Source organism: Scophthalmus maximus, chromosome 10 (genome assembly GCF_022379125.1).
Source record: "Scophthalmus maximus strain ysfricsl-2021 chromosome 10, ASM2237912v1, whole genome shotgun sequence".
NCBI classification, from domain to species: Eukaryota; Metazoa; Chordata; class Actinopteri; order Pleuronectiformes; family Scophthalmidae; genus Scophthalmus; species Scophthalmus maximus.
This window is the reverse complement of record NC_061524.1, coordinates 11411656-11437957: the sequence shown is the minus strand read 5'-3', so window position 1 is coordinate 11437957 and position 26302 is coordinate 11411656. Positions and strand designations below refer to the sequence as shown.

General features: G+C 41.5%; 1 protein-coding gene across 6 annotated transcripts in view; it reads right to left on the bottom strand.

Annotated features, from left to right (window-relative positions):
• Positions 1 to 26302, bottom strand: part of macrod2 (mono-ADP ribosylhydrolase 2) — a 360652-nt gene that overhangs the window by 108591 nt on the left and 225759 nt on the right. For all 6 annotated transcript variants that reach the window (XM_047334807.1, XM_047334804.1, XM_047334806.1 and 3 more), the window contains exon 6: positions 3764 to 3885. In XM_047334807.1, coding sequence (XP_047190763.1) covers positions 3764 to 3885 — 122 coding nt within the window. The remainder of the gene's footprint in view (positions 1 to 3763; positions 3886 to 26302) is intronic.

Genomic DNA, 26302 nt, shown 5'->3' with positions numbered 1-26302 from the left:
GCAGAGACACATGTTGATAATGTATTAAAACCAGACGGAAAAAAACAAAAATCCTTAATGCAAGAAACAATTTAAGGTAACGTGATTGGCAGATCTCAGTCAGTTGTGAGACCCCTTTTCTCTGTCTGTTGTGTTCTGGACATTCTGTCAGTGTACTCTTGTGGTACTGCTGAGCACCAAGTCCCCCCCCCCCCCCCCAAACTCAGCTGTTTCCAGATAGAATAGAATAACATGGCATGCTCCATATATCAGAGCAAACATAATGAGACCTATTTAACATGTCCTACCTCCAGCAAATTGCCTGCTAAAGCATCTCTACTCCCATCGACCGGCAAAGCAATGTTATTAACACATTCTTGTCGAGAATCAATCTATCACAAATCCATATTTCTAGCTCTTTTTTATTTTTTGGGCTCGTCACCTGAGCCTCCTATGGAAGAAAACAACATACTGTAGTGTAACAAGCAGTAAGCAGAGGAGGGGGCTGTTTGACAATGTGCTGCTCATCAGTCCAGAGCTGCAACTCCACACACAGGCTGCACAGCTCCCACGGCTCCCCTGTGTGATGTTGCAGTGCCCAGCCGGCAATGCTGGCATTCTGGTTGTGGGCTGTGGTCAGTCAGAGCCCAGGGAGCTGTGACAGCCTGCTGCTCTTTCAACCGCAGCGGAAAAAGGAAAGGAGAAGCACTGAAGCGTAAGAGTCCTCTAGGCAGAGAAGAAATGAGCAAAGAACTTTGCAGCAATACAGGCACATTCACATATTCCCAAGGAAGATTCACATAAAACGCCAAAGTGTATGTATATGCACGTGTGCACAAATGCACACTATCGCTTTCCAGTATGCACTGACTGCAGCCAAATGATTTGGAAAACACAACTCAATAGGCCATTCAGCCATCTGATATTTATCCAAAGACTAAGACAGAGTGAGGGTGTTAAAGCCTGGGCTGTTCCAGAAAGCACTCAACTTCAGTGTGGGGGGTTAAACGGCAGGTTTCTTGGCTCAGGTTGATCGTCATTTTTCATCTGAAGGCCATCCCTCAGTAAGGCTTAGAGCGGCATCCTACACTTACAGCTGGCCCTGTTGGCCAGGGCATGTCATATAAACAATTTGTTCGCATTTGCCTTGACATTTCAGCCGATATGGGCTTGGCAAAGTATCCAGTATGAGTTATAAAACTTTAACTTGTACAAAAATAAGCTTCAGCAAATTTTGTTTTGAGATAGTTATTTTTTTTATGCAGCATTTAATGTCACTTTGTCGATTATCCAAATAAATGAATAAATTAAAATGAATAAATATTGTCTTTTCTGGCCTGGGGCAGTTTACACAGCCTTGCAAATTTACTCAGTTATTTTCCAAAACTAAAACAAATAAACAAGGGTCTAATTTTAATGCCCTCATGATCCACTGTCTCAGCAGCCTGCCAAGCACTATTTTATGACTTTATGGACACATGGATATTCATTTAAGCTGTTATTTCCAAATGAGTTGTTTTATGGTGATGTAAGAATGCAACACAGAAACATCCCCTTTGCTCAGCCAGGAATTGCCTCAGGTTGTCTAAAAGTCATATTTTCCATCTTCCCAAGTTCTGTCCCTGTAGAGCTGTAAATCAGTATCACATCACTTAGGGACAGGAAAAGCTCTTTATATCGAATTTCTGACTTCTGGGGATAGTAGTAAATGTTCAGTCCTGCACACTGAGCTGCCCTAAGGTAAAGGAAATGCATCTCAGTGCTGAAACTCAGTAGTATTCCCTGTAAACTCCCTGTCTTAACATGCTACAGTCACGAGAAGATTGTGATGTGATGATTGCGGTAGCCGCACTCATTCGTAGCCTAAAGGGAGGCTTTGAGCTCTCTGGAACAGGGATTAACTACCAAGCTCTGGTTCTTTTTAATCTTCCATGCTCAAGTTTATTTTGCATCAGGCTTTGTTTTGACTCCTGTTCCTTCATAATGCCCTGGAATCCATGTTAGGGACCCAGATGTCTAGGATTCCTAAGTGCAGTGCCCCTCTTTTGCCCATTGTACCCCCAATTGGCAGGTTGCCCGTCTTCAGCGGGATCTCTTGTTTCTCTCACACAGCAAAGCTCACAGTGAGTCAAAATGAGTTTATTGCTGAACAGCTAACCAATAATTCTGAGTCTTTGTGTGTGGCCTCAGGAGCATCAAGACTGTCATGTAACAAAAAAAAGTTAGGACTACAGAACTCTTAGAGCGTCTTTCATATGTATCAAGGCCGGCAAGAGTAACACTGTATGAAGAAAGAAACATCTATTTCCTTCAAGCTCTTTGTTCTGTTGTCCCTGCAGCAAGGAGAGACAAAACTGTGGCTAAGATAATGTAATGACTCGGCTCATCCTGCAAGGCCAGTCAATCACAGAACACCAATGTTTTCACTGAAGACCTTCTCAACACAGAGCAGCTGTATAAATACATTAGACAGGATCCAGTCTGCACCAGTAAAAACAGGAATTCCGTTTATCATAAATATATTGATTATTGGATAAATAAATCAAGAGATAGGCCTAACCTAAATAAATCTTTCTAATGTGCCAGACACAAAGCAAAGACCGGGGTTCTTGTGGAAGCTGCTAGTGTGCTCCAGCATTGAGGCCCAGAGGGGCCCAGTTCTTTTGGTGTTCCATCTGTTCATTAAACCTCAAACCAGCCAGAGTAAATTATTCTATTGTGCAAATGGCATTCTAATGTAATCATCGTATCTTAGTAGATGCAACTGTAATTAGGGAAGTTTAAAGATCAGCAGACACACTGCTGATTTTCATACAACTTCATAACACTTACCACAACTATTTAAATCATTTGGCATCACAATCAATTTAATTGACGTAGCGGTGTCTGTTGCACAGGATAAAAGCCATGATCAGAGCAGGAATTTGGTAAGTTCATCTTTAGTTAAACTGGTGCTTATCTACATTTCCTTTGTCTGTAGGAACGTGCATCTATTCATTGGCTTCTGATGAGGCTGCCGGGCAGTGGGTTGGTGCAGAAAATGTGATTTGTGTCTATTCGGTGTGATACTGATTTGTTTACCCTCAATGGGCAGGACAAATCCATATATCATGTGAACCAGAGTGAAACATACGGTCCAGAGAAGAATTGAAGCTAGGACAGTGTGTGTATGATCGCCTGTTGCCAACTAAGGATTTTGTGTGTATTGTCTCATCTAAAGCCCTTATGATTCAGCCACATTCACTAAACCTTGAGCCCTTCTAGTGTTTAAATGATGAAAATGTTTCTTGAAAGGTGGCACAGGCATACACAGGAATCAAAACATACTTGGAAACAAAAAGAGAACGATACAGGTCACCAGTTTCTAACCTAAAAATTGTCTTGAGAAGGAATGGAAAGGATTTTTTTTTCAATATGACAAAATGGATACATGATGGTGGATACAAAGACCTGCCTTTCATTTAATCACAAGCCAAAGTAGTCGACATGAAAAGCCTTCCATTGACAAACTTGAAACATTACCTCTTTGTTGTGTTCTCAGTTGCTTTTGTTTAAATAAAGAAGATTAAGCCTTTTCAAAACTGTATCTAAAATGAAAGATGCTAAATCCTTTTGTTCTTGTACTTTTTTCCAATTTCTTTCAAACACAGCTTTCCTCACTGAAGGCTTACTCCCTGACAAACAAAAATACACAGGCACCTAATTTACTTCTTTCAAGTGGCACATAACAGAGAAAACATTCTCCGCAGATGAGTGTGAGTGTGGTCACGTATACTGTACTCACCACAGTGCTCAAGCCATGCTCCTTCATCAGCCTGAGGGAGTTCTGGTAGCAGGAGGTGAGGTCATTGGTCTCGGTAGGGCCCACATGTCCTCTGGCCACTGGGCCCACAGTGTGGATCACATCTGTCAGAAGGGGACAAACACATAAAGCTCATTTCAGAACAGCCTACTTTTAGCAAGGTTAAATAGTTGGCAGTAATTATAGTAGTGCGATGGAGTGTCTGGATAAGTACAATGCTGTAAAACATTTTAGCTGCCTGCCAAAGTTTTGAAAATCTGCAAAATCATCATCAAATACAAAATATGATAAAATTGGTCTTCACAATGAGACAATGGGGACAGCAATAACAGCCCACTGCCTGAAATGAATGAATTTATTCAGTAAATGAAACTGCAGCTTAGATAGAAAATCAATTACAAGATTCTTTTATGCCATCTACTCAAATATTCATATCTCTCCTTGTACTCTCTTTCCCTTCGCATAGTAATGTCTTCACCTGTCAATCACCGGTCTCCTTGTCTGGCCTGGCCAGACTGAGGAATGCAGCGTCTTAATTAAATCATAGGAGTGATGACAGGGAAATAACAGAATGTAAGCAGTGACTTGACAGAAACAGAAATCTCCCGCATTCGGCCTGACTGCCCTTGGCCTTCTCAATGTTGGACAGGACAGGTCAAAATCAATATGCAACCCACTCTTCATCACTCACAGAGTGTTAGAGAGTGGTTCACCACAGGTGTTGCACTAACCGCAAGGATTTTAGTGGCAGTTAAAATAGTTTTACTAACCACAATTTCTCTTTGTATTTATTTTTTATTATATATACACCTGATAATTCTTAAAAAAGATAATTATGGTTTGGGTGCAATATCCTGACATTGTGAACTATAATCCATAAAGCAATGATTGATGAATGTTTTTCTGTTTATTCAAAAGCAGACTGTTTCAGAGGCCAGACTAGCATTTTCTTACTTGATTCAGCAGTAATGGCTGGTAAATCTCAATTCATGGCCCATTAAATATAAATCACCTATGAATCATACATTTACAGTTTAATGCATCAACTCTAAATTTCTGTCTGCTAACATGTTAAAGCCTGTTGAAGAATGAAAACGGGGAATTCAGACCTGGTTCAGGTGAGAGTGTGCAAGGACAACACAACAGCCTGTGTTTCAAAATGAAGTCTCCTTGTGTTTTCTTACATCCAACCTCACCATTTACTATTAATGCAAAACACTTAGCCTCACTTTCCCACAGAATACATGTAAGCTATATTACTTCTTCACTTGACCATAAATTATTTATAGATTAAATTTTATTCTCAGTTGTATGTCTGGTTGCTTATTAGGTCAGGATGATAAAATACACACGGAACTGCTATAATCAAGTGGTCTTCTCTGGTATTGCTCAAGGGGTGCGGTTTTGTGTTTGGGAAAGGTGAGAAACAAGGTGTTGGAGTGATCTGCAGCTGAACGGAGGTTGGGCTGTAATGAGAATGGAGCTGTCTGAAGCCTTTTTCCAGAATAGCAGGCTGAAAATTGCATTGCACAATGTGGTTATAATGGGACATTTGGGTTAGTTGTTTTTTTTGCATAATTCATGAATTTTTTCACTACATGCCAATTAGAGTGTGGGTAAGTGCCAAAAACCAGACTTCTGGTGAATTCATGAAATTTTAAACAGCTCTCCTCTCACCAGTACCAATGTCTCTGCTCGTATCCTCAACACATTCACATCAAATAAATATTTATACAGCTGTGTTTCTGTGGGGTGAAAGACATATCTCCCTTTGTAACCAAGGAAGGATATTACAGGAAGGACAGTCGGTTGCTGAAGAGCTCCAAAACACCTCAACAGCTGCTTCAGCATCTATGTAAACCTAAACACAAAGGACCTCTCTACCCTTGGACTTGGAGGAACTAAGGTAATGTATTTTGTTCAGAGGAAAAGGCACAGCCATTTTCTAAATCCAAGGAATATTTGCTGGAGAGCCATGTAGGCCTTCACCATGAAATTACAGGAATTTTAATGAATCATAATTTTCCAAATTCTTTGCATGTACTGAAAGAAATCCAGTCAAGTCTTCTGCAGAGATACTAAAGCACATACTGAAATAATTAGTTCAGTAATAATAACAACAAATATTAAATTAGTGCTTCAGCTATGGATAGTTAGACCTTGAAGATCATCTTGCCTTAAGGTCACGACTCACTCTTACTTTATTTTTCAATATGTTTGAAGACTCAGGTTAGTCATGATTATTTATGACCACACTTTTTTTCAATACATAAATTATACACAGATGCTCTTTGCAATAAGAGTTTGAAATCCTCTGGCAGATAATCCATCCAGCATGCGGCTTTATCATCCCTGTTCTTCTTCTTCTGGTAGAGCCCTCAGCTTTTATCATTACTTGCATCCATTACATGGCAAATACATTTCAGTGCACCAGTATTTTTTCAAAGGGCATACCGACACATATATATCATTATGTCTATACAACCGTCATACAAGATGCACATAAATCTCTATCTGAAAGGAGTGGGGATTGTACTAGAGTTCCTCTTGCAATGTGGGGGATGGGCTTAATTGCAGGGATGATAAAAGATGCAGAAAATGTCCTGATGAAAGATAGTACATTAAAATGAAGCTCTTGTTTAGTTCTTTGAAAGGAAATTAAACATCCAATATCGAAAAATTTCAATTTGTCACAACAAAAGGAGAAAAAGAGGAATTCACTTGTGGAAAATAAAGAACTATGCAAAAGACTGGGAATAAAATGCCCATCATATCAAAATAAAATTAACCTGAAATGAAATGCAACGGAACTACAGAAGCTAAAATGCTAGACACTGCAGAGCACACTTTGCCTTGAGCATACAAAATAAGTCATTAAGGAATTCAACGGAACTCTTCTTTATCACACACACAACACAATATCCCTGCTTTACACATTTCCTTCAAGACCCTCGCCTTGCCAATTCCACCAGTAGCTAATGAGCTTTATTCCAAGCCATGTTTATTTTGTGCGCGCAGTTTTTCCAACAATAACTCCACTGGATTTGTTTATTGTGGTCTGTTGCTTGGGGCTGCAAGGTCAGTAACACAATTGAACAAGGAAGGACGGAAGATTTCCATACAAAACATGTTCTTTCCCCGTGAGCCTATAGGCTCTGCAATGGAAAAATAATGATAATAGTAATAATCCCGAAGGTTTATTTTTTTTTATCTTAAAAGTCAAATATGTAAGGACTCCTGGTGTAAGGAGCCAATTAAATACCATAAACACACTGATGTATTGTGGTGTGATGACAATCTGCTGCCTTGGATGATTGCTGCTACTACAATGACGAATAAGCCAGGTAGAAAGAGAGAACGCTGCTCTGCAGAGGAAACGGACCTACTTGTACTTGTGTGCAAGGTGAAAGTGAGTGTCCATTATTGTGGATAATGAGTCCACAATGTGCCCTGACCACACCCCACCTTATTCTCACGATGAGCACAGAACATGGGCAGATCTAGCAACATTTAGCTGTAAACAGGGATGCACTTCAGTCAGAATTTGTTTCATTCTAAAGGATGTACCAGGACGTAGATTTCTTATATGCCATGAGTAACAAATATTTCTGTCAATTATTGAAAGTCCCCCCCCCCCCCCCCCCCCCCCCCCCAAAAAAAAAAAACAACAACACTGCAATGGGGAATGAATGTAGCAAGCAGCACAGTCAACAGGAAATTGATGATGTTATCTTTTTTTTCTTCTTCCTGAACTACAATAATACCAACAAATGATTTGGTTACATTTGCCCAAATCCTACCCAAACAAAGAGCAGCTTTATGCATGTTTCTACTGTCGGCACCAGTGTGTGACTTATCTTTCCCTTTAGTTCGTAGGGGAGAGCGAGAGACTTCTGTAACAGCAAGGGACCCTGGAGAATAATGAAGCAAATACTGTATAAAGCCAAATATGCTACTAAATATTTACCCATCAGGTACAGAGTGCTATAACAACAACAAAAGTGTAAGACATAATTCCCACATGCCCTTCTCAAGTAAAAATGATAATAAACTTTATGTAAACCAGAAAGAAATTTACTGCAGGGTGTGATATTGCTGTTCTCCAAACTCTAATATTGTGAACTACTTTACCACTGTTGTACGCTAGAAACCACACAGAGACACTGGTGACAGTATTAAATAATTAACAATAAGTTTAACACATTAACACATTTCATTGCACAATTTTAACACACTGCATTGTGACAAAAATAATTTGGTTCAGTTTGCCATCGTGCTGGGGAAGGATAGATAATGTCATTAGTTTATATCTGCAGTGGAACCGATAGTTGATCCAATTCACAGGATGATAGAGCCAGTGTGCAATATTCGCATTGGCACTGATCAAAGCATGTTTAAACAGATCATAAATTATTCACATGAAGCCTGAGCTAATTTTAGTGAGTATCAATCATAATGCACCAAAGCAAGCAGATCCATTTTGGTTGGGGAGGAGAAGAAAAAAGTTGTATTGCATCTGACTTGGTTTGAAACTGCACGATTGTTTTGTTCATGCTGGATATTGAGGAGAAGGTGTTCATGTCCTGTCCAAACCAGTTCCAGATTTAAATGAATTTTATAGATAAATACAAAGGACGTTACCCAAAACACCATTGGACAACAACCTAATGCAGGCTGTATTTTCTAAATGTATACTTATGCCGATGTCTAGCATATCTTAATATATTACTGTGAATTGCAATGGCCTTCCTGTGCACTGTGCAGCTGCATTATGTAAGAAAATATAAATATCAGATGGGGACTCCGCATTGGCACATTCTGGATAATTAAAGGCTCAGATTAGGGGCAAAAAAGAAAATGATAAAAAATTAAAATCTTATGGAAATGTTTCTAGTGGCAAGTTATTGTTGGTACGTCTGGTCTGCTCAGGGTGGAACGGACACAAAATGACCCCTTAACACACCAACTGTAGAGCAAGTGTGTGAACATCTTAGATTAGCCTAATAAAATATTACTTAGCTCTGGGAGAGCTGGGGAATAACTATCAAGGGGGACATGCTCACTTCAAAGGTGCCACTTTCTGAACAACCAAAGAATCTTTTGAAATATCGAGACTTCATTCAGGAGAGAAGTGCTGTGCTATTTCAGAGAGGGACCAGCACCAGCACAGCCTAATCAATGTTTCATTTTTACTTGCCTCTACTGACTTTGAGGCTCCTTTAAAATTCCACGGAATAACAATCCAACACAGACTTGAGCACGTTTTCTATAATGTGAACGCTCCCATTCTTTCCAACAACCCTAGAGGTACAGTGTATGTCTAAATGTATTCATTTTTTAAATGGGGGTAAGGGGGTGTGGTTATATCTGTGCTAAGTGGCACTATAAAGTTCTGACTGATGCGGAAAATCATCAACTGCCTTTTATACACAGCACTCTTGATTTCACTGTCGTGGCTGAGCTGCTCTCAAATCCCTTTAAAGCCAAGAGGTAGCTCTGCCACTATCTGTGTCTCATTGTTAAGGCTGGATTAGCACAATGAAAATGCTGAAGTAATTTAAATATATTGTTATATATATTCTTCTAATTAAAAAAAAAAAGGTTCCCTGCATAACAATATCTGTAAGAGCGCCATCACAAAGAACGATGGGTCTATTATGGAAATTGTTCCTGAGGAAAGTGAACAGCTGGCTGTAGCATTAAACCGTGGGATTATTTTGTAAATCAAGGAGACGGTGCATGGCGTTGTGCAACAACTGTCTCTTTTTAACCTTATTCAGAAAACCTTTACAGTGTACTGAATCAGATCCAATTCAATAAGAGGAGATCTCATCTATATGTGCCATTACTACTGATTGGTCTTGCCCCCAAAATAAAAAAGCAAAACTATACTACTCTCTATTGGTTGAAATAATAGTAGGTTAAGATAGACGAGGCAAATATCTACCAATATCCTTGGAGTCAATCTCAGCTGTCAATCATGCTGTTCAACCAGCAAATAACTACTTAAAAACAAACTTCAGAAAAAAACCCCACTTGATGTTACATAAATGTGATCAGAGCTACCTATAATGCAAGGAAGTAGTTTGAGAAAAATGTAATTTCTAAAGTTTCCCATCCCCTAAAGAGGAGGAGGCGGGGCTTATGACCTATAATGTAGCCAGCCACCAGGGGGCGATCAATATTGTTTGGCTCCAGTTTTGGGGTGATTCATCTTTATATACAGTCTATGGTTGAAACTTTTCAATAATTTGTGAGCAGCAGCAGTGTTCTTTCAGTTGACATTAATAATAATTAATAACCATAATAATAATATATATGCAAAGAGTAGATGTTTTTTATTATTGTGGTTTTATCAGTACAGTATCACTCACTTGCATACAGCTTAAAGAAGTGCTTATGTTAGGGGTTACACGTTAGGGGGATGTAGTAAGTGTAACACAGTGTTAAGGCACACACTGCTGTCACAAATTGCCCCCTGGCCACGCTGTCTTTTTTATTTTTTGATAGACATAAGACTAATTTGGTTAATTTTCATGTAGCGCCCATGTTCCTCAAATAAAAAAAAACGTCATTTGTAAAATACCAGTTATCAGTAGAAAGTCTAACATTACAATTCTAAACTGAAACTGTCTGCTCCGTGCAGAAGCAGAGCAGAGTTGCATCACAGAGTAGTGGAGTTTTATCAAACGATGAGAGGAGAGTTGAACGACAAGAAAGTGGAGGAGGCTTTTGGTGTCAAAGTGAAAGGCAAAATCACCAAAGCCAAAAGGGAACCTGATAACATTAATGAGGCAATCCGCAAGGTGGTGATGAAGGTGGCGCGCGCTCACACACACACACACACACACACACACACACACACACACACACACACACACACACACACACACACACACACACACACACACACACACACACACACACACACACACACACACACACACACACACACACACACACACACACACACACACACACACACACACACACACACACGGCAATGGTAGCATTTGGCTTGTTCAAAAAACCAAAGAGAAGCTATAAAGATCAAAAGTTAAAGATCAAAGTAAGCCCTCTACAGGTGTAGAGCTCTCTTTTTCTGTTAAATGTCTGGTGAAATCTGTAACAAGGGTGTTGTCATGAGATTACACTCTGCATTGTGTTTCGGGGGTTGTGTTGGTGACAGAGTTGAAGTGTTTGCACTAAGGACAAGGTAAGTGTCTGTGTGCAGTACATGACACTGTACACGGAATTTCTTGTACAAACTGTACAGGTCAAAATTGTGCTATGTACTATGTACAGTAGAACTCAGCCGATGCCACTTAAATTGTAATTCCAGTAATTAAGTGTATTTCTGTGCGATTGCAAGCCCGGACCCTCTCAACAGGCACACAGCTATTCCTATGTTTGTCGCCGGGGATTACTAAATGAAGTGTGTACACCCACTCGGACACGTAACTGGTGTTGTCATGGTGACAGGGAGTTCAGAGTGATCCCCTACTGCTCACTATAGCTCCGGTCTGAAAGAGATGGGCTTTTTGCAGACCTGGAATCATCTGCCTCATGCCGAGCAGATACAGTTGTTAGTGCATTAATATTCCCTTCTTTAAAAATGGATTAAGTGCGTCTTACTGATTATTCATACGCTTGGCTTTCAAAGAGCTTTTCCATTGTGAGTGTCACTGAGATGCTGTCACACTTAAACAGGCTGAGCGGTAAAGAGCAGGAGAGACGCAGGATGATGACAGAGCGTCACGCACACATGCAATATCACAGGACTGTTTTTGCTGATTGCAGCCGATAATTATTTTAATACAAGAGTTCATTCGGAAACCAGAAAAGCTAAAACTTCACTATATTTTATGCGTAGATAATGTTGTGTGTTACAAAAATGCACTCCTTTTGATATGCAGGACACAGAGGCCTCTTCGGTTCCATTTTTCTCCTGTTCGAGTGGAAGACCCTTTGAGGGACTCAGACACATGACATTTTCGTGAAACCCTGATCAGTGTTTTTCCAGAGAGTCAATCATTACACCCAGGACTATGTTACACGCACACATCCACACATGCTTAAAGTAGAGAACAAGGCGATCCACGCTGCCTTAGAATGTCAACAGGCTCTTTTGAGCGGAAAAAAAAGAAAGAGGGAAAGCCATCGCTCAGCCTGCTGGCTCACATGTTCACTGCTTTGCTGTAGTGAAGAGAAGGTGAGGTGTGTGTGTGTGTGTGTGTGTGTGTGTGTGTGTGTGTGTGTGTGTGCGCGCGCATTTGCCCCTCACTGAAGGACAAGAACACTGGGGGTGTGATGATAGTTTTGTTGTACACATGCTGTAAGAATGGCCCTGGTAGAGTCCACAGGGACGACAGGGCCAGAGTAGAGACAGAGGGAGAAAGTCATTGAGCATCACCGCCAGCTGTTTCCACTGCTCTAGGCTTTCTATAACATTCCTCTAAGCTTGAATGAGCTGCCAGGTGACACTGCTCTCAAAAGAGCTCGCTACTTCTGCCGCTTGCTCTTTCTCCGTTTTTTTCAAAGCATTTTCGGAATGTTTAAAAAAAAAAAAGGGTGAATATAAGAGAAGCTTTGCAATACCTTCGCCTGGGGTGAGAGTAGATGCACAAAACATGCCATGCTCCCACAATTTTTGTCGACTTAAAAGAGTACATCAAGACAACACGATAGGAGCGATGTGACTTTTTATTTATTTTATAATAAATTATTTATTTATATATATTATTTATTTTATTGTGTAAATATTGTTTAATATATTTTATAATGTGTGCTGTATGAAACGTGCTGCTGCTACACCAGAATTTCCCAGCTTGGGATGAATAAAGTATTTATCTATCTATCTATCTAACGTTTGTACACAGGTATCAGGAATACGGAACAAACTGTTTTATATAGTACGAGTCAGTATGGTTAAAAATATGAATGTGGAAGAAAATAAAGACGTGCTTTCTGTGTTTTAAAGTAAAAATACACATACACATTGCAAATGCACAAAGCACATGATCTACTGTACATAGTAGATGTGAGATTGTAAGAGAACTACATATTTACTTTAATGTAATCAGAGGGAAATGAAGGCCATTTTAGCTAAAGTGTCACTTGTCTTTTTTAGGCTGTCGTGTTTCTGCAGGCATGACATACTGTAGCTACATATATGGTTATGTTGCCCATAACCAGCATGCAGTGGCAATGTTGTGTGTGAGAGGAAACAGACGTGCCGGGAAAAACATCGACCTCATTCGTGTTGTGAGGAAAATACAATTTTGTACTTTCTTGTACAACATGGACCCCCCATCTCTAAGAAACATGTTTGAGAGAGGCAGATGACGGATTTGATGCGGCTGGCAAATTGCAAACACGTCACCTAAATGTGAATTCCACTGGAAGGCGTCATCTATACAGCCAGGAAGAATCTACTTTACTCACGCTTTCCCTGCAGCAAGGTGCTGTGTTATGGCAGCGCTTTAGGAGCAGCAGTTTGTTTTGTAATGAATGTGAAAAAACACCAAAAAAACAGCTATATCGCTTCAATATAGCCTTTCATCTCTGCCACTGAACATTGGACTGTGATGTTGTTACATGACTTCAACTGCATCTCATCATTTCTCTGATTAGGGCACCAAACAGCCGGGGCAGTACATCATAATTCTACGGGGGTTTGTGCAGGCAGGTCCTTGAACTGGGGAGTTGAGCCTCATGAATCTTTCAAATGTCAGTAAGGTTTACACGCACGCACGCACGCAACCGCACGCACGCACGCACACGCACACGCACACACAGCTGAGGACATTCAGACACAAAGTTGTGGAGGCACAGCTGCAGGGAAGACTGAAAGTGATGTGGCCTTCACAGATGCTATTACCCGTCATTTCAATTAAGACACATGTGCCCGACGTGGATTTGATGGTGAAAGACACTGCGGGTGGAGAGATTAGGCACGCTCTCATTCCAGCAACTTGTGCCACACGCTTTCCAAATTATCCTAATGACAATAATTACAAAGGCGCATTAACGTCTGTGTTTGGGTAAGTAAGGGTTATGACATGGGAATAAATAGTATAGTGCGGCACGACTGTATTTCGCCGATAGACGTGGGACCAGTTAACAATCAAGCTGCGAGCTTTGTCAAATGTGTTCAGGAGATTTGCTCTAATCCTGAATTCTCCTGCAAACAAGGAGGTAACTTTGAACCAAATTGAATCGATATACAGTTTTTATTTAATCTTTGTTTAATCAGGCAAACTCATTGAGATAAAAAAAATCTCTTTTTCAAGAGAGGCCTGAGAACAATTTACATTTACAGCAACAAAAGACAACACAAATTACACACAGCAAGAGTAGACAACAGACAAAAATACAAGAATGGAAAACTAAAGGCAGTTGCAAGATTCAGTTAAGTGTTCTAATAATAACTGTTTGAATTCTCCAAGTAAAATGAGACTGTTCAGTTACATTCAAACATACATATGAAACACGTTTGTTTGTGTGTGTTTGTTTTATTAAAATATGTTTTTGTGCTTTCTAATAAGCAATACGAGGCTAAAGTTAACTCACTGACATTATTCAGTGTCACAAATTAAATTGGAGGAAAAAAATTTGGGGGGGGGAGAGAGAGAGCGTGTTTCTACTGAAAATGACCCTGTGTATTTTTCTAATGACAAGTTTGTCGGATGATAAATATAAAAGCTGTCAAAATGATCCACCGGCTTGTGCTTTTTTTTATCGCGCTTTCAAAGTCGTTGACTCCTGTGCTCCCATGCGCTTCTAGAAAGACTTGAAAAAGTGGGATACTTTATATTATAGCCTGAAGCAAAAAAATATTTTTGTTAATCAGATAATAACTTATGACCTTCTGTTTATTCAAATGAATGAAGTGTAGAACCAAGTATGGCCCCGAAGCACTAGAAAGGGGGACTTTTTTATATTTTGAGTTAAAAGTAATATGATAATGCCACAAAGCCTTTGAAAATCTTGTTACTACATATGAAAAGGAAAACAACTTGTCAGACAGTTGCTAACATGCTGACATTCACAAGGCAGCGCTGCATCATCTCATGCTGAAGGAGCGGCTCTTTCCCTGGGGCTGGACTGAGGCCTGTCTTCATGTGAATGTGAAATGGTTATTTAATCTGGCCATGTTCCGGAAAGACCTGGAGCGTCTTCACAGAGGGACACATTACATGTGTCTGGTCTCTTTCAGAAGGTGCAGTATTGATTCATTGATAAATTCATTAGTTCATGGGTTTGGTGCATATCATATTAAAATACAGCACCGCGCCTTGGCTAAAATGCTTCCATTCAAAAACAAACAAATGCATGAATGGAATAGAACTTGGGAGTGGTGGGCGGTGACCTTTAGGAACAGCTTTTGAGTAGAAAAATAGACCAGGTCAGTCCTTTTCCTATTTCTTGCACTCTGTCTGCCGGGAACAAGTGACACCTTGGTTCCTCTCAGCTCCAGCAAATAGACAGCCCACTTATCACCTCCTTTCACATCCAGTGTGCCACTCATTACTCATGTATTCATAGCCTCTGCAGTTTAATTACAAGACTAATCACAACAAACTATCTCCTTCACGACTGAGCCAGCTGTGGCCCTTGGGGATTGGATGCGGCTAGTCAGTTCAGTGTTTTCTGCTTCCTTCAGGGTTACCACTGCGGCTACATGGAATTCAAATCTATGTATCATCTAATATTGGCTAACAATGTCATAACCCATTAAGAGAGGCGGTGTAGTAGGCAGACAGAAAACAAGTGGCTACTTCCTCACTGTACAGTATATCAAAAATCAACGCTCCTTTTTACAGCATTGGTCAGTTACGGGAAAACAGCGAGAGCCACAACAAACCTATGCAAACACAGTGACAATGACATTTCTCCCCACTGATGTGCTTGTGGGATCTTGAAGGGAAGCAACACAGCTAACAACCAACCCACCGTGCCAGCCCACCACAACAACAGCATTCAGAGGAATCTTGCACCTTTCTCTGTATCACCCGTGGGCACTTTGTTAGTTCAGAGTACGACCTCACTCAGATGACAGAAGAATGACTATGGCGGTCCCATTTTTCCCAGAGACTTCAGTCAGTGGCGCTGGGGTCTGGCCCCATTACTGCTCCATCTGTGAGAGGGCCACCGGAGCAAGGCTCTTATCTGTGCCTGTTCCAGGTACCTCCGCTGAAGAAGCTGTGACAAGCGCCCATCCAGCCAGTGTAGTCTCACACACATACTTAGGCGGATTATCTGCAACAGTATCCAAACTTGCGTGACAACTTTTGTAAGAGGCCCCCATCGCAAAACAAATAGAGGTCATTTTCACATTCCCCTCGTCTCTCAGCCCTCCCTCCAAACACCCACGGAGACAGTTTCAGGGCCCCATGTGGATGAAGAAGAACTGCAGCCAAACTCCTCCAGGGAACAAAGGAATGTACCTACCTAGCACCTGCCACATAATACTTCACAGGACAGAGAACACACGTACACAGCGTGCTGAACGCCTGCTTGTGCAACACAACCGAAAGGTATAAGAAACATGCTCTTATGGGAATATATTACTCATACTGTAACACATGGCGCTGTACAGATCAAACATACTGGAAAACCGTTGAAGTCCCCACACGGTGAGTACAAATGCACTGGGTGCTGATGCGTTGGAGTGATGGTATAGTACAATCTCATTAGATGCTGTGTTGGAAACTGGCCCAGCACTGTTTTCTTTTCCAATCCTCCTTCCCTTTTTTTGTCTTCTCCTGTGCCAATCTCTTTCTCCCTTCCCCTCCAATTCTTCCTCTATCTCTCCGTCTCTCAGCAGTGTTGTTAATGGAATTTGTTGAACTGCTGAATTTCGCAAAGGTTTATGTCTAGCAAATGCGAGGTCACGCGTAGCACCGGCCGGCTCCACACCTGCTTTACTGCAATCCGTTTGCCGGGTGTATTTATCACATAGGCAACCATTTCTGCACTCAGGGCTGTGCCACGCTGTGCATATGCTCACTTTGTTACCCCCGACAGAAATGTCTCACCAGGGAGAAGCCTTTAGTAGAGCACATATAAACTCTTGCCTTTTAGTGGCACGGGAAATGCTGAAATATGTACATTTATGGGGTCTGTTTCTGAGCGCTATACTAAACTCAGAGTTTGACCTTGCCACTGCTTTGCACAGGCTGTTCGAAAATGCTGAACTGACTGTTTCAAACAATGGATAATAAATGTTCTTTACTCCATTCCTTGGAGTGGCTTAGGTATCTGGTCACATCATCAGACTGGGTACATAACGTAACAATAAAAATAAATTTCTTCCCACCCAAACAAAATTTATTTGTTTAGATGTGAGAGGAAAACAAAAAATGTTGGAGTGGTCCCATCTCAGGCCAAGAGTAGGGGGAAGCAACTTATTTGCCTTCCACCAGTCAGAGCCATCAGATAAGGAAAGCAAACAGGAGATAACAGAGTGCCGCGACATCGCTCAGCAGGCCTGCATTAATGCTACTAATGGCACAGTGCACCTCAGGGTGAGCTTTTGATGACACAGGCAGCTGGGTGATGTTTCCATATGTTCAACAAACATGGGAGGCCCCACGTAGCTGGGTCAGACACAAGTGCTGTGAGTAAGTGTTGGCCCGACTGCAGCAGCATGATGGACGGGAGGCTATCCCTCCCCCCCACCCCCAGCCCCCATAATCCAGAGCAGTCCAGCCTTCTGCACAACGGTGTCTTGTTCTTCAGAGTATTTTGGCAATCAGAGCCACATGCTGCGCGCACATTTATCTTACTTTCTGAAAAATGTGGGATCAATGAGGTAATTAGGGGGTACAATACTAGATTGACGTGGCAGAAGGGCTTCAATGTGTGGTCTCTACACAAGCAGAGTGCAGGTCAGGGGTATGGGAACTTGTTCGTCGGGCACAATAAATGGCACATGCTGGCTCTTTTAGCCAAAACATACACTGGAGAGCATGATATATGATCATGGGACCTTAGTGGTGGATGGAATACACACCAGCACTAATAGGAAATGCTTTTTACCTTCTGGTTGGACAAGGTGAGCTGCCATTAGTGTCATCCCAGCTAAGAGAAATCATTTAGCCTGGAAGCAGAAGCAGGTCTCCCTTTCTGCCAGATCCAGCAGATGCTTACTACTACCATGGTGACCTTTAGAATATGCCTCACCATCTGATTATAGTTTGAAGCCCTACATAAAGAAGCACCAAAAGTACAGAGAAATGGAGAGAGGGAACAATATTATAGAAGCAAAAAAAAAAAAAAAGATTCCCAAAGTAATTCAGCTTTTAGATTTATACACAGTCATCACTGCTTTTCTTATCCAGGGACAATCAACTGAGATTCATGTTATCAAAAGCTCTTCCTTCCAAGCAGTAGCAGTTTATTAAAACCTTTATTTGTCCGGTATCAGAACAGACCACTGTTTTCCACTCAGGTGCGTCTGGCGACAGCCCATGTGGAACAGGGGGGTTGTAAAAGCCGAGAGGATTTTCTTTTAGCAGAGAGGCACAAAATAAAAACAACCTTTTAAATCCAGCCCAAAGCAGCCAAAAACACACAGACACATCAGCCAGATAGCACTTCTTCAAAGTAAACCCGCTCTGGATTTGAAATGAAATGATGAAGAGCAGGTGAAAAACATTGCACACATCAGTGCTGCCGCTCAGACAGAGCTGAAAATAGTTCTCCACACCTGACTGGAGAGACAGAGAGAATCTAAAGGTCGGACAGCAAATGTCGGTCTGCCTGTACAATTCAGGATAAATGATGGATACAGACGTCTTTTACACTCCACAGCCCTGCAGCTCACAATTATATATCTCAGTAAGGTGAGGTAAAGATGATGCAAGCACTAAGATATGGAGAAATTTACAACTTCATTAAACTGTAAGCGTTACTGGAGATGTAAATCGTCTGAATCCGAAGCTCGGCCTGTCAAAGCACCTGTGAGAAATGGTTTGGTTTTTTTTACTTGGCCACATGTTTTACTCACTATCTTTATTGTGTTTTATTGCTTGGTGTAAAAAAACAGCACAAATGAGACTTTCTTGTCTTGTTGTCATGAGTGATGAGGACTCACTGCGACTAGCATTAACGGGCAGTGTGCAATATTTGCCTTTGCATCTCCAAAGCGACATGCAGATGCTGTACCACATGCTTCACTGGAATACTGTGGAGATTTGCCTGAGACACTTTGATGGTAACACAGAATATGTGTAATGCTTTCAAAAAAAAAAGAATGTGGCAGAAACAATGAAGATGAATCCACAGGCTTGAGGCAACTGCCTTTCATTATAGAAGCAGTTGCACAGGAATTAGCTATTTCCTGTTTCTTTTGCTTCTCATTACATCCATCACGTACAGTAATCACAATAAATAAGGCGTATATGTACATATAAATTAAGATACATATTACATGCCAATGTATACCTGTTTAGCATTAAAGTGCATGATCTACTTTGCACTGATTACCATGTTGTCATAGAAACAACGACCAGCAAAATCATAGTCTTCCAACATACTACTACGAATAGGGATTCATACCTCATGTGGGTTGCTGCACAATACAGTGTAATTCATTTAGAACAGCAGGAAGCTGTCTATGCAGGAATGAAATCTACGTAATCGGATATACTGTTTGTGTGTGTGCGTGTGTGTGTGTGTGTCGGTGTGTGTGTTAAATTCACACTAAATGTCATGTATGTTCTGCACTCATAGGCTGAGAAAGTATAATCATGATTTGGAATATTATGCAGTGTCTGAAAAAGCAAACAATAATAAATAAAGTATAATGGCCCCATACGGATTTAATCTGATTGGTTGTTTACCAAGTTCTGTTCCTCCGAGACACTTGATCAAAGACGACTTCTTCTGCACTGACAGTGACATCATGTGTAAACAGCGAGTGCTGCAGTGGGTGTGTGTGGGTGTTTATGTATGTGGGTATGATGCGAGTCTCTGGAAAAGAAAAGACTGGAGGCAGGGGCCCTCTCCCATGTTGTGACTTGGATGAAATTTTTGTGCGAATACAGCAAAAAGCCCGTGACAGCGTGCATAAATTATTTTTGGCAGTAGCAGGCCCTGCTACTGCCGGGTGGTGCCCAGCGGTGCCTGCCTCTCAGGGGGGCAGAGGCACGCCGCCATCTGGGGGTGTGTCTACCCCAGCCTTGTTAGCATAAACCTAACTACAGTTTCATGAAATTACCTCAGAGACATCTTCAAAATACATACAGATCTGTGGCTATGGTAAATACATTACCCGTACTGCAGTTATTACAAATAAACAGACAACATACCACTTTCACTTTGCAGTATCTGCAGTGAAAAGAAAATGGAAAGGTAACCTCAGTGGACATGAAAATGAAATATGAGGGTGTGAAATGGGGGTAAATGCGCTTGCTGGTGTTTTCTTGAAGTATCTGCTAAGGTGGTTTGTGACATTGCTGAGGTAGGCTACTGGAAGGGCACAATGTCTCCCAGATGACTTAAAGGGGGAAGATTCTCTCACACATGGCTCTCCAAACAATTGGAGAAGAGCAGTGGGAAACAATATATTTTCCTCAAACTTTCAACACAGCTCAAAATGTATCTCAAGACAAAAATTGTTTTCTGAACTCTGCCCTAAACTGGTAATCATGGCCCCAAATGAAAAACGGGGAAAACAAAGCTTTCAAACAAAGTTTTCTTGCCGTACAATAAGTATAACTCCTTCCTGGTCCCTCTCTTGCTGATCTCCCTTTGTGCCAAAGGAAGAAGCAGGCTGCCTGATGATGGCAGGCACCCACCAGTGACCTGGGAAATAAATCCTTTAACAGGTGGCCAGCATGGAGGGGAAGGGCTAAATCAGCAGCACACCTTCCTGCTGCCGGCGGGGCTGGCTGTTTTATGTGCCTTAATTACACAGTCCTCCAAAAACCTTCACCCCCCATCCTCTCTTCCTCTGCACCCACTGCCCTTCATTCACCCTCTGACTCCAAGGAGCAACACACACATACATAAATATAATCAAGCACATGCTCGCTTTCCACCATGTAATCGTTTCAATTCAAATGTCAGGTGTTGGCTTAGTACACTGTAACACTGAGATATGAGAGATCGGAGGCATTTCAGCTACGGTGAATATCCAACTTGAAATTTGAAATACCCAGACTGAAACTTCACAGACAGCCAGCGATGGTGCATTCTGACATCTCTTCCTGTGCGCTTCCATTCATTGATCCGGTTTCTGAATGATGCCACAGATTTTTGGCCCTTGACTCCATGGGGAGATCAGCCATGTGTAGTTTTGTCAGTCTCTGTAGCTAAGCAACTGAGCATTACAGTGAAAGAGACCAGCGCTTGCAGCGGTTGCTAGGGAACTGCTAGAGAGTGTTACCACTTGTGAACGGCGTTTCGATATATCAGCCTCTAATGGTTCAGGTCTGATGGAGCTTCGCCTAGAAGGAGATGAAGGATTGGCAAGCGGGCAGCATGCTCCATCTCGCCAGCTACACCATATGTCACAGTCGACAAGTCTCCGGAGTCCCACGCATCAGCACACATAACAACCAGATGAAAATGATTGCAGGTTTTTCCTCAATAGGAAACCATTTGCATAGAAGTGGAAGCTGAATAATTGAGAGGTGTGGGAGAGAGCAGGGTGGCTGAATTGGGATGAAGGGATGTATGCCTGCCAGCCAAATCCATTAGCTGGGCCTTGCTTGGCGGAGACAGGCAGCTGATGGGAAGGCTCTGTTATCGGACACTAAAGGACACCAGGGCTGGCCATCACCACGCCTGCCCTCTCTCTGCTGCAGGGGGAGAGAGAGGAAGACAGAGAGGCACAGGAAAATAGAGACAAAAAGAGAAACTGAGGGAAGGACCAGAGAGAGTCAATAACAGAAAGACTGAAGAGGTGTTGCCCCGTTACAGCTTTATAATTGGTCTGCAAGGGCGGTCAAATGAGAAGCTACTTATCGCACACAGCAGTTCCACAAGAATACTTGTCCATCTCTATAGCTGGAGTCTATTTAAAAGAGCATTAGGACAAATGAAGCGTTGAAAAAGAGGACACCACCTCTCAATTTAAGCCAGGATGAAAAAAAGTAAAAAAGAATAAGAAAGGTTAGAAAATTGTATCCCATGCATAAACCTGCATGGTTCTGTTTGGGGGGCCTAATGGCCCAGGAGAGTATCTCTAGTGGACAAGCCCAGAATAGGTTTTCCAGAAGACAAAATCTGCTATAGTCACAAAAGCAAACACAAGCAAGGGCCTAAAGATAGAGGCTGTCATAACTTTCACAGACTGTAAAGTCCTTTAAGGAAAATGTGTGATTTTAAGCCATATGAAATAATTTAAGTGTGCTTGACATGACTTAAATGAAGACAAATATTTGCCATAGTAGATAAAGTAACTGTTATCGAAACATTTTAATTAGACAGCTTTGAATTTGATTATATGATATTTAATATTGAATTGCCATTATAGGTTCTAGAAGTTGTTGATATTTTAACTTTGAATAATTTTACTCTCATGTGAAAGGATTACATCTCCAGATGTGTCATAAGTTTCCAGAGCAGACAGTGAATATGAGACTAGACATCCTTTGACATGGGCAGTGGGCTAAAATCATTTGTGTTGATTGATGCAGACATGACAGTGATACCAACATTTTGTTTTGGAGTCTTCAACTTTTAGTGGTCAGAAATGCTTTATAAAACTTTTAAAACGACTCATTAATAACCAGAGCACCGTGGAATCAGAGTGTACAGTTGGAGCTGAGCTGCCTGAGGGTCGGTCTTGTCTCATGCCTTGGTAAAAGTCTCTAATTTCATCTCTTTTCTCACATTTGCCATTTCATAGTGTCTCTTTTGGCTGTTTACACTTAGCATCTCTGCGTGAAAAAAACCCACATTGCTGCAGTGATGCTTTGCCAATCAGATTCATGCTGCACAGTCTGGTGATCCTGAAGAGGGAGACATCCAAACCAAGAGAACCAGAGACGACAGAGAGGAACAGTACCCTAAGACTGAATCTGTATAGCATGACAAAGCCCTGGCTTTGAATAAACACAAAGAAACACAACTCGGGAAATAATGACCATCAAACCACAGGGAATTTCAATATAAGACATTGATTTTTAGGTCTGGGTCTAGACTTTGCTCCTGCACCACGATGAATTTAAGGAGGAACAAAATATACTTCAGAAAAACAAAAACCTAAAATATAAATGAATCATATTCAGCCTCGACCACAATGATGGTGTTTGAAATATGTTTCCCCCTGATCAGAACAGATAGAGAAGGAGGCAGAGAGAGAGGTCGAGCCACTGAGGAAACTGTGGAACACAACTAATAATTGCTGTTCAAGCCTCGAGTTTCATTGTTCCATAGCATGAAATTAATATATGATAGCTTACACACAGCGTAGACGAGGGGACAGCCACAGGGCCTGCTTTAAGAGGATACAGCTGCATGTGTCTCCTAAACCCAATCCCTCTCTCTTCCTCTCAGACACACATTGAAAATCAAGCATGAGCAGTTATACACGACTAAATGAGCTCGAAGCACTGTTTAACTACATCTGCCAAATAAAGTACACCTAGAAAAATCTGTAAAATTTAAACTTTACATCTTTCTGTCCCCAAAAGATCACAGGTAACGGTAGGTCTTTGAACCTACCTTTTTGTTCAAACATTGAATTAGTTATTTATTTTCTGCTTCATATGATATTTTTTATATTGCATGTTTACTTATTTATTACTTGTTTATTGATGTTTCTATTTTTATTATGCCCTCTGCTGCTGTAAAGCCCCAAATTTCCCAATAGTGGGACTAATACATGATTATATTATCTTATAATTTTCAGTTAGATAAAAACATAAAACACATGCTTCCCCTCACTGTAGTGAACTTGCCATGCAAAACTGTACTTCTTTGAACTCAAAGCAAAGCCCCATAGGCTTTCAAATTATTACTGCAGTTTTCTGAGGTTTTCCACCATTTTGTCAACTCACAATGAGGGGGGCCTAGAAATCTCTGTCCATTTTAAAACAGGGCATTTTACAAGAATAAATAGCAGCTATCACAAAGGAGTGGCGCCGCATCGCAATGAGCTTGTTACTGCACTGCTACAGGTTGCACATCCCTGCAAAGTGTTGAAGCCTTATTTGCATATTTTCATATTTAATTCTGGACAGCAGAGACAGGTCTTGATGTGGCCTAATGTGATGCCTGACATTGCCCAAGCCCTGTAATTATTTTCCTGACCTGCCCAGCAATCATCCTTCCTCTAGTTAATTGCTAACATAAACAAATCCTCAGGTGGTCCAAGTTCATAGGGAATGTTTTGCATGCATAACAGCAGTCTCATAGCAAAGACTAAACGGCCGTCAAATTCTCCCAAGACTCATCACAACTCATTCTCGTTCTGCTTCATGAAGTGCTAAATTACAGTTTCTCTGAAACAGCATGACTGAGAGACTGACTGATAATGGTAATTGTTGGAAATATGATGGCAGATGTGGGATTCTTCTCAGTAGAAACAGAAAGTACTTTGAAAGAGAAATACACCAATAACTTCAGAATTAATAATTCATGAAATTCTGAATTGCATTATCAAGCTAGCCATTGTTGCTAGCTGTTCAATGTTTTAAAAAAGGCAGGGGAATGAGGAAATTGTCTTTTTCCACGATTAAGTTCAGTTCAGATATCTCCAAAGCGGCACTTTTAGTGTGGTTCTTTTGTGTCTTTGTCTGTGTGCGCTTAATGTTTGGTGTGTTGTCGCTGTGAGTGAATATTTAATGAATCCATGGAAAGCTCTCCACTGCTGTTCATCTGGGCAACGAGTCAGCGGAAAAACTCTCTGGCTCTGCCATCTGTTGGAATCAATAAGGGGGGCTTGAAACCCCCAGCCACCGTTCAGGGCTGCAGCATGTTGACGATTAAAGCTAACCCCTCTCTCTGTTCCTGCAAGTCCTGCTCACCACCAGCAAGGTTAAATGGCAGGTGCTGAAAGAACTATAGTATACCCTGCACAGTAATGCTAATCCCTCAATTAAATTATAGCTCCTAAGCAGACAGGCCTTTCCTGGGGCTGCAGCTCCGACAGTAAAGCCCTGCGACATGTTTGCACACTACAGTATGCACTTCATGCTGGGGCTTTGGATGGATATGGCGGGGATGATGCTCTGCAAAAAGACAACAGTACACAGTGTGTTTGTGCAGCGTAACTAGTCATTAAGAGCTTTGGAAATGTGTGTTTAGCTTCAACAGGAAGACTCAAAAATCATGTTTGTCCTGTTTGCCATTGTCTGATGTTTACAGTATGTGGCTGACATGAGTGCACAGTGATGATGTCTGTCTGCAGCAGATGGAAAAAGACTAAAGCAACGTCCTTCTTCTTCTTCAGCCCAGAGGGGGGCTCCTCATCTAATGGGGAGAAATAAGGTTGTTTAATTGTAGTTTATTACAGAGCCTGATTGCTTTTATTGAGCTCCATTATTCTTGTTAATGAGCCAGTAATGTGAATGCTGATAATGTGAGAGAGAATGTGAAATGTTTTCCTCACAATGTGAGATCCCAGTGTTTCCTGGCTATTAAAGCCTTGGCCACTTTCTTTAGCAAAGCATCTGTTTGCTGCTCCCTGCATCGCTGTCACTGACCTCGCAATCCGTCAGCACCGAAACATTATGTCCCTGGGTTAGAATCTCTTACCTGCAAACTGTCCCATGTGTAATGAAACACACTGGAGCCTGGACTCTGGTCCATATCAAATATTGCATGGAAATAAGTTATAGTGGACACTCAAGAGTGTGACACGGACATTCACATGAAGGTAGTGAAGGGTGTTCACTTCTCTGGGAGTTTATTGCGGAATGTTTACGGATACTCTTCCAGAAACACCTTACGCACGCACACGCGCACAATCACACACACACTAATGTTACGGAATGTACAACAATCTCTTTTGCCAGAGAGCAGCAACATTTTGACTGGTATTAAATTGGGTTGTGCAGTGACAAGTGTGCTAGACTGTTGTTGGCATTTAGAACAGGGAGAAGGCATTAGCATTACACAAAGAGTGCATTATGAGTGAATAATGCACTGTGCTACCAGTTTGGACATGTAGCAAAGTGAATGTCAAAACTCATTCAAACACACTTTCTTCAGCCCACGCAGCCGAATTTCCCACTCAAACAAGGACACAAGGAATCCTATCTTCTGCTCATTCCTTCATAATAATAACCGCAGAGAACAGCGCCAGCAGAGGGCGAGGCGCCGGTGCCAGAAACGCAGATTTAGAGGATAGCAGTCAGTCAACGTGGCTGCAACTCGCTCATCAGGGATCACAGGTGGACTGGAGCTTACCTCAACATGAATTACGTGGAAGGCATGAAAACACACTGTCCATCACATGTAAAGCACACAGACAACGGATGTCACAGTGTGCGCTCGACTCACCTGGCCCACGTCTTTAGGCCACTCAACAAAAGGACCACGTTCCAGATTCCAAAAAAATAC